This window comes from Orcinus orca, chromosome 20 (genome assembly GCF_937001465.1).
Source record: "Orcinus orca chromosome 20, mOrcOrc1.1, whole genome shotgun sequence".
Taxonomy (NCBI): Eukaryota; Metazoa; Chordata; class Mammalia; order Artiodactyla; family Delphinidae; genus Orcinus; species Orcinus orca.
This window is the reverse complement of record NC_064578.1, coordinates 29,284,589-29,296,449: the sequence shown is the minus strand read 5'-3', so window position 1 is coordinate 29,296,449 and position 11,861 is coordinate 29,284,589. Positions and strand designations below refer to the sequence as shown.

General features: G+C 36.8%; 1 protein-coding gene and 1 long non-coding RNA gene across 3 annotated transcripts in view; one reads left to right on the top strand and one right to left on the bottom strand.

Moving 5' to 3' along the window:
* Positions 1-11,861, bottom strand: part of LOC125962645 (uncharacterized) — a 601,794-nt gene that overhangs the window by 524,743 nt on the left and 65,190 nt on the right. The gene's annotated exons all lie outside the window — the stretch shown is intronic.
* The window catches only part of LPCAT2 (lysophosphatidylcholine acyltransferase 2), a 64,055-nt gene that overhangs the window by 2,855 nt on the left and 49,339 nt on the right, over positions 1-11,861 (top strand). Inside the window, exons 2-6 of one of the 2 annotated variants that reach the window (XM_004264905.4) lie at positions 4,963-5,102; positions 6,383-6,600; positions 7,913-8,025; positions 9,939-9,999; positions 11,086-11,144. In XM_004264905.4, coding sequence (XP_004264953.1) covers positions 4,963-5,102; positions 6,383-6,600; positions 7,913-8,025; positions 9,939-9,999; positions 11,086-11,144 — 591 coding nt within the window. The remainder of the gene's footprint in view (positions 1-4,962; positions 5,103-6,382; positions 6,601-7,912; positions 8,026-9,938; positions 10,000-11,085; positions 11,145-11,861) is intronic. The other variant, XM_012531306.3, reaches the window with a different exon arrangement.

Here is an 11,861-nt window from a genome sequence, read left to right as displayed (position 1 = left end):
AAATGAGTGGTTGTAATTGTGGGGTCATTTACCATACCAAAAATATTTGTTGGATGCCTACTATGTGCCAGGCACACTGTTAATCCCCGGAGACATAGCAATGAACAAGAGAAATAAGGACCCTGCCTATTTAAAGCTTGTATTTCACTGAAAAAGTTAAACAAGCAAGTATAGAAATATATAATTCCATGTTTTAGTAAGTGCTATGAAGTAAATCCAGAGAGGAAAATAATCCCAATAGAGTGTTGAAAGAAGGCCTTCCTACAGAGATGACATATTACCAAATGGCAATATAATGGGTAATCCTTTTAATTCGACAGTTACTCAGAATTGATTTTGTCATCTTAATAATGTTTAAAGATTAAAATTTTAAATCAACTTTGTGTATATACTAGCAGCAAACAATTGCAAAATGAAATTAAATAATCTCATAATAGCAATAAAATGACCTGAAATACGTAGGAATATATTAACCAGAAGCATGTAAGACCACTACAATGAAAACAACAAAACACCATTGTGAGAAATTAATGAAGATTTACGTAAAATGAAGAGATATACCATGTTTATAAGTTTGAAGAATCGACATTATTAAGATGATAATTCCTCCCAAATTGATCTATAGATTCATTGAAATCTCAACAAAAATCCCAACAGGCTTTTTGTTTGTGTGGAAACTGACTAATTCTGAAATTTATGTGGAAATGCAAAGGATCTATATTAGCCCAAAAAAAGCTTGAAAAAGAAAAAGTTGGAGGACATACACTACCTTATGTCAAGAATTACTAGAAAGCTACAGCAATTAAGAGGGTAGGGTAGTATCAACAGAAGAACAGATTAATAGATCAATTGAACAGAATAGAGAGCCCACATGTATGTTCAATTGATTTTTGACAAAGTGGCCAAGAGAATTTATCGGGGAATGTCAAGTCTTTTCAAAAATTGGTTCTGGGGAATTCCCTGGCGGTCCAGTGGTTAGGACTCGGCGCTTTCATTACTGGGGCCAGGGTTCAATCCCTGGTTGGGGAACTAAGATCCCGCAAGCCGCAGCACAGCCAAAAAAAAAAAGGAGGGGGGATGGAATTGGTTCTGGAACAAGTAGATAAATCTATGGATAAAAATGAAACTTGACGGGCTTCCCTGGTGGCGCAGTGGTTGGGGGTCCGCCTACCGATGTGGGGGACGCAGGTTCGTGCCCCGGTCCGGGAGGATCCCACGTGCCGTGGAGCTGCTGGGCCTGTGAGCCATGGCCGCTGAGCCTGCGCATCCGGAGCCTGTGCTCTGCAACGGGAGAGGCCACAACAGTGAGAGGCCCGCATACGGAAAAAAAAAAAGAAACTTGATCCCTTCTGCACACTACACAGAAAGTAATTTAAGGTGGATCATAGTCTTGAACATAAAAGCAAAACTCATATATCTTCTAGAAGAAGAAGAAAATATAAAATATCTTCATGATCTTGAGATAGGTAAAGATTTCTTAGAAAGGATTCAGAAGAGAGCTAAACAGAAAATAAAAATGATAAATTAGTCTTCATCAGAATTAAAATTCTTCTCATCAGAGGATACCATGAAAAAAATGAAAAGGCGGACTTCCCTGGTGCTCAGTGGTTAAGAATCTGCCTGCCAATGCAGGAGACACGGGTTTGAGCCCTGGTCCGGAAAGATCCCACATGCCGTGGAGCAACTAAGCCTGTGTGCCACAACTACTGAGCCTGCGCTCTAGAGCCCGTGAGCCACAACTACTGAGCCAGTGTGCCACAACTACTGAAGCCTGCGCATCTAGAGCCCATGCTCCGCAACAAAGAGAAGCCACCACAATGAGAAGCCCGTGTACCACAATGAAGAGAAGCCCCGGCTCACCGCAACTAGAGAAAGCCCACACACAGCAACAAAGACCCAACACAGACAAAAATAAATAAATTAAATTTAAAAAAAAATAAAGAAAATGAAAAGGCACGCCATGAAATGGGAGAAAATATTTTCAATACATGTATTGAAAAAGGGCTTGTAAACAGAACATATAAAGAACTCCTACAAATTGATAAGAAAAGGACTAACTACCCAATAAAAATGGGCCAAAGACTCGAACAGACAGGTTAAAGGGATGACCAATAAGCACATGAAAAAATGTGCTCACTGTCATTGTTCATCAAGGAAATATGAATTAAAACCACAGTGAGATATCATTTTACACCCACTAGAATGGCTACAAAGACTGACAACACTGAATGTTGATGAGGGTGTGAAGCAACAGGAAATTTCATACTTTGTTGGTGGAGATATAAAATGATACAACTACTTTGGAAAACAGTTTGGCATATCCTGGCCCAACAATTTCACTCCCCTTGAAATGGAAATGTATGTCCGCATAGAGACTCAAACATTAATGTTTACTCATAAGAGCTAAAAACTTATAATAGGCTAAATGTCCCTGAACAGATTAATGGATAGATTAAATGTGATATATTCATACAATGGAATATTACTCTGCAATTAAAAAGACTATACTACTGATACATATGACAACATGGTTGAATCTCAAAAATATGAAGTGAAAGAAGCCAGACATAAAAGAGTACATACTGTGTGGTTTCATTTATATGAAAATATAGAACAGGCAAAAACTATAGTGAAAGAAAGACTGACTGTCAGTGGTTGCTATACACTGAGGATATATTGACTGCAAAGAGGCACAAGGGAGGCTTCCCTGGTGGCGCAGTGGTTGAGAGTCTGCCTGCCGATGCAGGGGACACGGGTTCATGCCCTGGTCTGAGAAGATCCCACATGCTGCGGAGCGGCTAGGCCCGTGAGCCATGGCCACTAAGCCTGCACGTCCAGAGCCTGCACGTCCAGAGCCTGTGCTCCGCAACGTGAGAGGCCACAACAGTGAGAGGCCCGTGTACCGCAAAAAAAAAAACAAAACAAAAAAACCAAAGAGACACAAGGGAACTTTTCTGGATGATGGAAATGATCTATATCTTGATTATAGTGGTGCCTGCATAGGGTTATGCATTTGAAAACCTCATACTTAAAATAGGTGCATTTTATTTTATGTAAATTATGCCTTAGTAAAATTGATTTTTATAAAATACTACAAACACCAAATGTCAGCAAGGATGTACAGTAACTGAAATTCTCATACACTACCAGTGACACTTTAAAATGATACAGCCACTTTGGAAAATTGTTTGGCCAGTTTCTTATAAAGTTAAACTACATCTATGACCCAGCAATTCCACTCCTAGGTATTTACCTAAGAGAAACGAAAGCAACTATTCCCAAAAAGGCTTGTAGAAGAATGTTTGTAGTGGCTGTATTCATAATAGCCCACAACTGGAAACAGCCCAAATGTTCATCAACAGGAGAATAGACAGAATGTCATATGGTCATATAGTAGAATAATACTCTGCAGTCAGAATGAATGACTTACTGACATCGAAATCAACATAGTTGAATTTCAAAAGCATTATGTTAAGTGGAAGAAGTGAGACACACAAGAATGCATAATGTATGATTCCATTTATATGACACTCAAGAACGTGCAAAACTAATAATATATGATGATAAACATCCAGCATTCGTTGCCTAAGAGGATAAGTATTGACTGAAAGAGGTATGAGGCAACTTTCTGAGTGGCAGATGTGTTCTGTATCTTGATTGAGGTGATGTTTACAAGAGTACACATTTATCAAAACTCATTGATTATATACATTTAAGATCTGTATATTTCCTTGTATTTTTTTTTTTTTTTTTTTTTGGTGGTACGCGGGCCTCTCACTGTTGCGGCCTCTCCCGTTGCGGAGCACAGGCTCCGGATGCACAGGCTCAGTGGCCATGGCTCACGGGCCCAGCCGCTCCACGGCATGTGGGATCTTCCCAGACCGGGGCACGAACCCGCGTCCTCTGCATCGGCAGGCGGACTCTCAACCACTGCACCACCAGGGAAGCCCTGTATGTAATTTTTAATTCAGTCATACACATGTACACATATAATTTGATAGAGATCTGATAACTACAATATTTTTGGCATTTCTCATAAATTATTTGATGATGCTCAGATTCACATTACGGGCCAATAGAGACAAGAAGGGCAGCACTGTTTGAGTAGTGTAATTGGCTAAAAAAAAAAGAAGACAATTTGTGATATATAAGGATAGTTTATTTCACTTGAAAGACATTATGGGATAGGATTAAGAGCAAGAGTTTTATAACCACATTGGTTTCAAATCCTGGTTCTGCCACTTACTGTGTGATCTTAAGCAGTTTAACTTAATTCCCTCTGTGCCACTCCTTTCTTGTATGTAAAACAGCTTAAGGTTGTAAGACTCAGATAAGTTACTACATGCCAAGTGCTTAGAGTGCCTGGCACATAGTAAGCACTCAGTATTATTTGCTGTTCTTATTTATGTAGTTTTTATTCTTATTCTTATTTAGTTTTTATTATTTCTTGTATTTCCTCCCCCATCTCCTTATTGTTAGTTATAAAGGACTGGCAGGTATATAAAATAATACATTTACTTCTTCACACTCTAATGCCTTTACTAATATTCATCCTACTTCTAGCTCTCAAAAAACTATTTCCCCCTCTTACCTTGCCAGCTTCTGCTTGCTTCTTAAAGCAAGACGTTTCAGCTTCAACTCCTCCAGGAAGCTTTCCCTGACTACTAAGTCCAACAAACCTTTTCTTTGTTCCCCCAGCAGCCCTATTCACGTTCATTGATATACAGATCAGGCAGTACTTGGTTTTCTTCCCTGTTTCTTTTGCTGCTTTGTAGGCTTTGTGAGGTCAGATACAATGTCTTATTTTCTTTGTGCTTAGATCCTTGTCTGGTATAGGGTAATGCCCAATTCATCTTTGAATGAATGCATGAATAGCATAAGATTTTCCTCTTATGTATTTCTGTTTGATAACTACAGCATTAGAATAATGTCATCTGTTTTTTTAATCAACTTTGATTTCAGATTTTCTTTCTTGGAATTATCCTGCTTCCAATTCGTGCCCTGTTGCTTGCATTAATTTTATTACTGGCGTGGCTATTTGCTGCAATTTCAACAACATGCTGTCCTGAAAAGCTGACCCACCCAATAACTGGTTGGAAGAGGTAAGAAATAACTATGTCTAAATATTAGGAAAATCAAGATAAAGAAGAGTTTGTCAAAGTTTAGTCAGTGAACAACAATTATGACTCTGAATATAGGATATTTTGGAATATAGTTTTTACAGGCTATGTCACTAAAAATAAAAAATAAGAGGTATGGAAATTCTGTGAAGGGATAAGCTCTTTATCTTTAAATAAATAGAGATCTCAACTCTAAACTACAGGGCAAGGAGAGATCGATCATTTCCCTGTGCCCTCTGGAAAAGTTCTTTGGTTTTCTGTGTCTCACTTCTCCTTACTGTGAAATTAAAGTTAGAGAAACTTCCCAGGTTAGTTGCTTAATAGCGCCTCGCTATATTATTATGTGAATTTTGAGAGAATTCTATAGGAAGCCCATTTTTTAAAGCTCCCACTGGATGTCTTATGGGAGACATTTTTCATGCAAAGCTATAACGCTTATTCACATACTGAGATGTCTGTCATGTGTTTGTACTTCCAGGGCTATTTTTTTGTTTCTCTACTCAACTGAGTTTATCAAGGACAGAGACCTGGATCTTACTTGTCTTGTGTGTCCAACACAATTCCTGGCACAATTTGATGAATTAACTAATCTTTAATGACAGGTTCTTTTTAAAGAGTAAACAATTCAATTTCTGGAATTGAAATTTCTTTGTTCCAGAGAAGTGAGATGGTAAATTTACTTCTTAAGATTCTTAATGATGTCTAAGGGCTATAATGATATAGGTAATAAGGCTTACTTTTAAAATTTTATTCCTAAAATAATTCTGAGGACAATTTCCACATGCCGGTTCTAAAAGTGTTTTGGGAGGTAGCAGCATCCTTGTTACACAAATATAGATTTCCAAGGTGACTCCTTTGAAGGACAGTACTGATTTGGATTTCTCAGTGGTGGATCCATGTTGAAGATTCATTCTTATTACTTTATAGTCACAGAATAAAGGAGCCACTTATTAGCCACATGGCCTTGGGAAAATTACTTCTCTGGGACTCAGTTTTCATGTCTGTAAAATGGGGATAATAATAAATGCTATCTATTTCATAAAATTGGGCTAAGGATTAAAGAAATTAATATGCATAAATTACTTAGAACAGTGCCTGGCAGAAAGAGCTCCACTGAAGTGTTAGCTATTCTTCTTAGCTCACGTTTTAAAATGAAGTGCTCCAGCTTGTCTTGGTTTTTGCATTGTGCTTTAGAGTAAAACCCTGCTGTTAGCTGCAGTTGGCAAAGCTAATTATGTCCTTTTTTGTATTTATTTCCAAAGGACAATTACTCAGCCAGTCTTGAAGTTTCTAGGCCATGCCATGTTCTTTTCAATGGGATTTATAGTTACCGTGAAAGGAAAGATCGCAAGTCCTGTGGAAGCACCAATTTTTGTTGTTGCCCCTCATTCAACATTCTTTGATGGAATTGCCTGTGTTGTGGCTGGGTTACCTTCTATAGTATCTCGACATGAGAATGTGCAGGTGCCTCTGATTGGCAGTAAGTACTTTATAAGATAACAGAGATAAAATATTTTCATGTTCATGCTTTCAATTTAGAAAATCATGTATAGTTCATCGGTAGGCTTTTTAAAAACTTTAAAATAATAAAACACTTCAAACATATTTCCTTGCTTTTAATGAGGTACTATATCACAAGAATGAATTTATGAAAAAAGATTAAAGACTTCCGTATCTGTACCCTTATCATTCTTTTTAAGTCTAAACTCTGTCACTGCACCATCACCTCTTTCTGCTCCTAAATATAGCCAAAAAGAACAGTTTTTAAATACCAAACATGGTAGATTTTTTGGAGAGAGAATTTAATCTAAGAATCTGTGAAAGCACTGGTTACATGCTATTTCAGTGAATTTCTCTTTAGCGTATTAGACTGATAAATAAATGCACTAAGTCTTTTCTCCTAACTCTGTTTTCTTCATTATTGTCCAGATCTCCATGAGGGACAAATGTGTAACTCTTTGAAAATTATGATGTGGAAAAATTAATGCTTCCTGCCATAAAAAATAATGAAGCAAGTGAAATGTTTTTCCCACCAGATGCTTTGCTCTCTCCCCAGGGGATTAGTCTCCAAGTAACTGCTACCAGTTGTCCCAAGGTTATTGCCAAGCATCAAGTGGTGAGAAAGTGCGTGTGAAAACTGCCTGATGTTGCCTTGGTACTCTGGAGAAATAATAGTAGTTCTTACAGCTTTGTCATTCATCTAAGAAAGACAGACTCTCTCTCTCTCTCTCTCTTTTTTCTTAAGGTAACCACCTTGCTTTCTGTAATATGACATTTTCCCCAAAAGTTGTTTAGCAATAGTCTTTTGGTAAATTGAGGTTTATTTTGCATGTGCTAGGAAGCTACCTACTTAAAAGACTATTGCGCTGAAAATTTTAGTAAGATAAATAATAATTGCCTCCTACCCACGTGTACTATGACTTCACATAATCGGTTTGCAGGATATTCCTGAAATAAAACAAGATAATCTTATAGTATATTCCAAATGTTTAATGTCAATTGAGGAAGAAGTCTTTTAGGGAGAAAACTGCATTTGCTTCTTTTCATATTCCTGCTGCTTACTTCTGTTAAATCAGTGAAATATTTTTAGGTCTAAATATCCACCTATCCTTTTGAAACTGGAAGCTAAGTTCTAATAAACTTTGAATTAGAGGGCTTTTTTAAGTTGTTCTCTTTGATTTGCTGTCATTTTAATTTTCCATACAATTTGTTTTATGATTTATCTGGTATCATTGCTGTCGTAGCTTTAGCCCCAAAAATGACTTAGTTGTGACTTTTCATTTGTTTTAAAGGAATATTGCGGGCTCTGCAACCAGTGTTGGTGTCCCGTGTAGATCCAGATTCTCGAAAAAACACAATAAATGAAATAATAAGGCGGGCCACATCAGGAGGGGAATGGCCCCAGGTAAAACATAGTAGATGTTTATTTAAATATATTGAAAGTTTATTTATTGTACACTTGTATACATACTCATTTGGATCCACAGATCCAATACTGGGGGACACCTTCTGCTAGATGTCTAGAAGCAGAATAAATGAGTGAGGATTAAAAAGTCCTCTTCCCCATGAGATACTCTGTGGAATTAAATGTATCATTCTTTTTTATTCTCCAAACTCTTTGAACTGGTTTTTACTTTGTGTCATAAAAAGTAATTCTCTACCTCTGAATTTATTTATCCTTTTAAAGATGAGATACTGAAGCTCAGTTATACTCAACAATATGGTGGGTTTATTTTGAAAATGATTAAAATCTTAAGTTTATCTGAAGTGTATTTAGACAGCCTTTTTAGTTCAGGGGCATATCAGAATCACCTGTAGAACTTTTTCACATTTTACCATCCCACCACCTCCTTCCCCTGGAATGCTTTTTGAAGGTGTGGAAGGGGCAACATTTATTGCATAAATGGAGCCTCATGGGTGATTCTGATAAGTACCCCTCTATCTTTGCCCAGGTGAAAACAAGTGATCTCTAGCAGAACTCACGGTCCTGAGGTGGTCTGGCCACTCATGGTGATTTGTAGCTGTTAAAGTACCAAGAGGCATATGACCAACCAGGAGGTTTTAGAAACCAAGGCATGTAAGGAATGATTTAAAAAGTCACTGGGAAGAAATGACATTTGGAATAAGGGTGTGATTTTGCTCTTGGCTCCAAGGAATGTATCTAGGACTTGTGGGTGAAAGTTAACAAGTAGGTAGATTTCAGTTCATTTTGCTCATCTCAAGTTTTCTGTCCAGAATTAGAATGGACTGATTTGGAATCTCTTTCTGGAATGTTCAGGCATTGGCTAAGCAACAACTTGGGTGGGATATTGTAAAAAGAATTCAAGCATTAGAGATGCTATATGACTTTTAATGCCCCATCCAGTTCTTGAGATTTTATGATTTACTCTATATTAATTTATTGTTCATAGTATATAGAATATCCACTCCATGAATCATATTTGATATTGTATCCGATTGGGGTAAGAAACCTGGTTTTTTTTTAATTGGAGGATGGAACTGCACCTATTCACAATTTTTATTTTACAAATAACTTGTTATTGTGACAATTTAGCTTAATAATGTTTTCCTTCTCTAATTATTATAAAATACCCATTACTAACTGCTGTTAGTGCAGGGATTTTCTTTTTTGTTTTATGTGCCTAGCAATTTACTCATTGCTAAATTCTAAAAGCTTCAGAAAAATGAAGCTGCTATGCTGTTCAGTTAATGAGGAACTATACTGCATATCTTTTGTGTGGAAAACATAAAGAAGTATATTAAAAGCTAAAAACACCTCCTCAAAAAAGGACATTAAATTGTATTCCATATGTCAACGAATTGAAGTAAGCATAAAGCATATTGTAGGCATTTCCTCCTTTTTTCTCAGTACGTCCCAAAGCTATATGTTGTAAGAGGGAATATCATTTAATGGGAAGACTGAAACAAAGAAGTAGGAAATGATTTGGTTAAGGGTGTACAGCAGTAGAAGAAGGCATTTAATATTGCCTAAAATGTACACTTTGACCATGATTCAGGGTCTACATCTTCTTCGAAGTCTATTCAGATCATTAGCATCATCGTTAAGAAATATTTACTATGTGTATTCTCTCTTCAAAGCTTTAATTCATTTTCTAGTTATCTTAATGGTCAGACTACACTTCTTTTAGAGCAAAAGCGAATAATCAGATTCTAGCTTTCACTAGAATCAGGTGTTAGCCTTTTATTTTATTTTTGCTTTATAAAAATTGGCAACTATTTGCAAAGTCTTAAGAAAGCAAGTAAAGAGCTAATCTATTAATTAGACTGAAATATTAAATCTATTCCTTTTCTCCCAAGATACTAGTTTTCCCAGAAGGTACTTGTACTAATCGTTCCTGTTTGATTACTTTTAAACCAGGTGAGATCAATTAAATTATGTATTGTGACAAAGTAGTATGGAAGATTTCTCAATGATCTGATAATAAATATACAAAATAACTTGTCAGTTCGCTTGGAGCATTTCTTATTTTCTGATAAAATGTTTTGAATGATGTGGATCCACAGAACTCACTCCTTTGCTTTCTTTTTTGGTATCATAACCCCTTCTTCCTTGGAATGTCCCGTGTGTGTGTGTGTGTGTGTGTGTGTGTGTGTGTGTGTGTGTTTGAGCAGAAGCCACTAGCAGATTTTTCTTTTCCTCCAAAGATAACCCTCACAGACACTTGGGGTCCTGTGTCATCAAGTTAGAAAACCTACTTCAATTATCATTAAAATACCTTCAGTTCCTTCTAAGGTTCACTCCTTTTTAAAATATTATGAAGGCTTCCCTGGTGGCGCAGTGGTTGAGAGTCCGCCTGCCGATGCAGGGGACACGGGTTCGTGCCCCGGTCTGGGAAGATCCCACATGCCGCGGAGCCTGCGGGTCCAGAGTCTGTGCTCCGCAACAGCAGAGGCCACAACAGTGAGAGGCCCGCGTACCGCAAAAAATATATATATATTATGAAGTTGTGAATTTTATAGTAATTTGTAATTTCATATGTCAATTCACAGTAATTATTAATACTTTAAAATGTTTTCGTATTGGCTGCTAGAATGCTCAGAGCCAAAGTTAGAACTCAATTCTAGCAAGTGTGATAGTTGAGGGTTCAAGCATTTGGTTTCAACTAGATTTTCTTCTCTTTATTTTCTCTTTGTCTTGGTTTCATCATTACTGTTTTTTTTAATCCTGTTGAATAATAGGTATTTGGCAAATGAAAACAAATGGAGATATAAGTAATATTTTAAGTGACTTAGGCATAACATTTAATATTTTCCTTACATAATTCTGAATTCAAAATCTGTCATTTTGGCTAACACTAGGGATTTACCAACATTTAGCCAATAGTTTATATGTACTCTTAAAACATTTAACATATTTACATCATTTATTATTAATTTTTTAATTCACTGTAAAATTTGTGTTCATATAAAGAGCATGTTATAAAATTTCACTATATGGTTATAGGGGCCTTCATTCCAGGAGTTCCAGTACAACCAGTTCTCCTCAGATACCCAAACAAGCTGGTAAGCATCGTAGTTTACTATGGGAAGAATCTCAACATTCCAAACAGCACAAATTCTCTAGGACCCCTTTTGTTTGAATAAATAAAATAGATGAATAGATAAATGGTGGGAGCAGATGGGTAGACTCATTCTCCTTGCTATAATTTAGTTTTTAAAAATTTGCAAGATAGGCACATATTGGTTGATACCAATTTGACATATTGCTTTTGCTATTACTAAGCTATAGGAAGATATTTCCTTAGCTTCTACCCTGTAGTCACTGTGATGGTATGGTTAAGTCTCAGATTCAGGGTCTCTTAGACTGGACTTCAGAAAACTCTCATAAATTTGTAGTTTTCATTAAGCTTAGAAGGAGAAATCTCCTGATTCACTGGTCATTACTGGTGGAGAAGGATTGAAGTAGTAGGATAAATTTGCAAGAGGCTTGGTGTTTAATTACGGGCTCAGTACTTCGTAGCTGTGTGACACTTGGCAAGTACCTTAAATAAGGAAATATCTGAAAAGAACCTAACATCCTATAGAAAGTCCATGTGGGCTCAGGAAATACTCTTCTGCTCCAGCGAGGAGCTTTGTCTTTTTCTGGGTATTGACTGCGTCACCATTTTCCTAAAAAAAGTGGTTTTTTGGCAGGGGGAGGGATGTTCTGTTTTGGAGAGGAGCTTTCTTTACTAGAGAATTTACATTAAAATGCAGGATGTAATTATTAATCATCTGTGT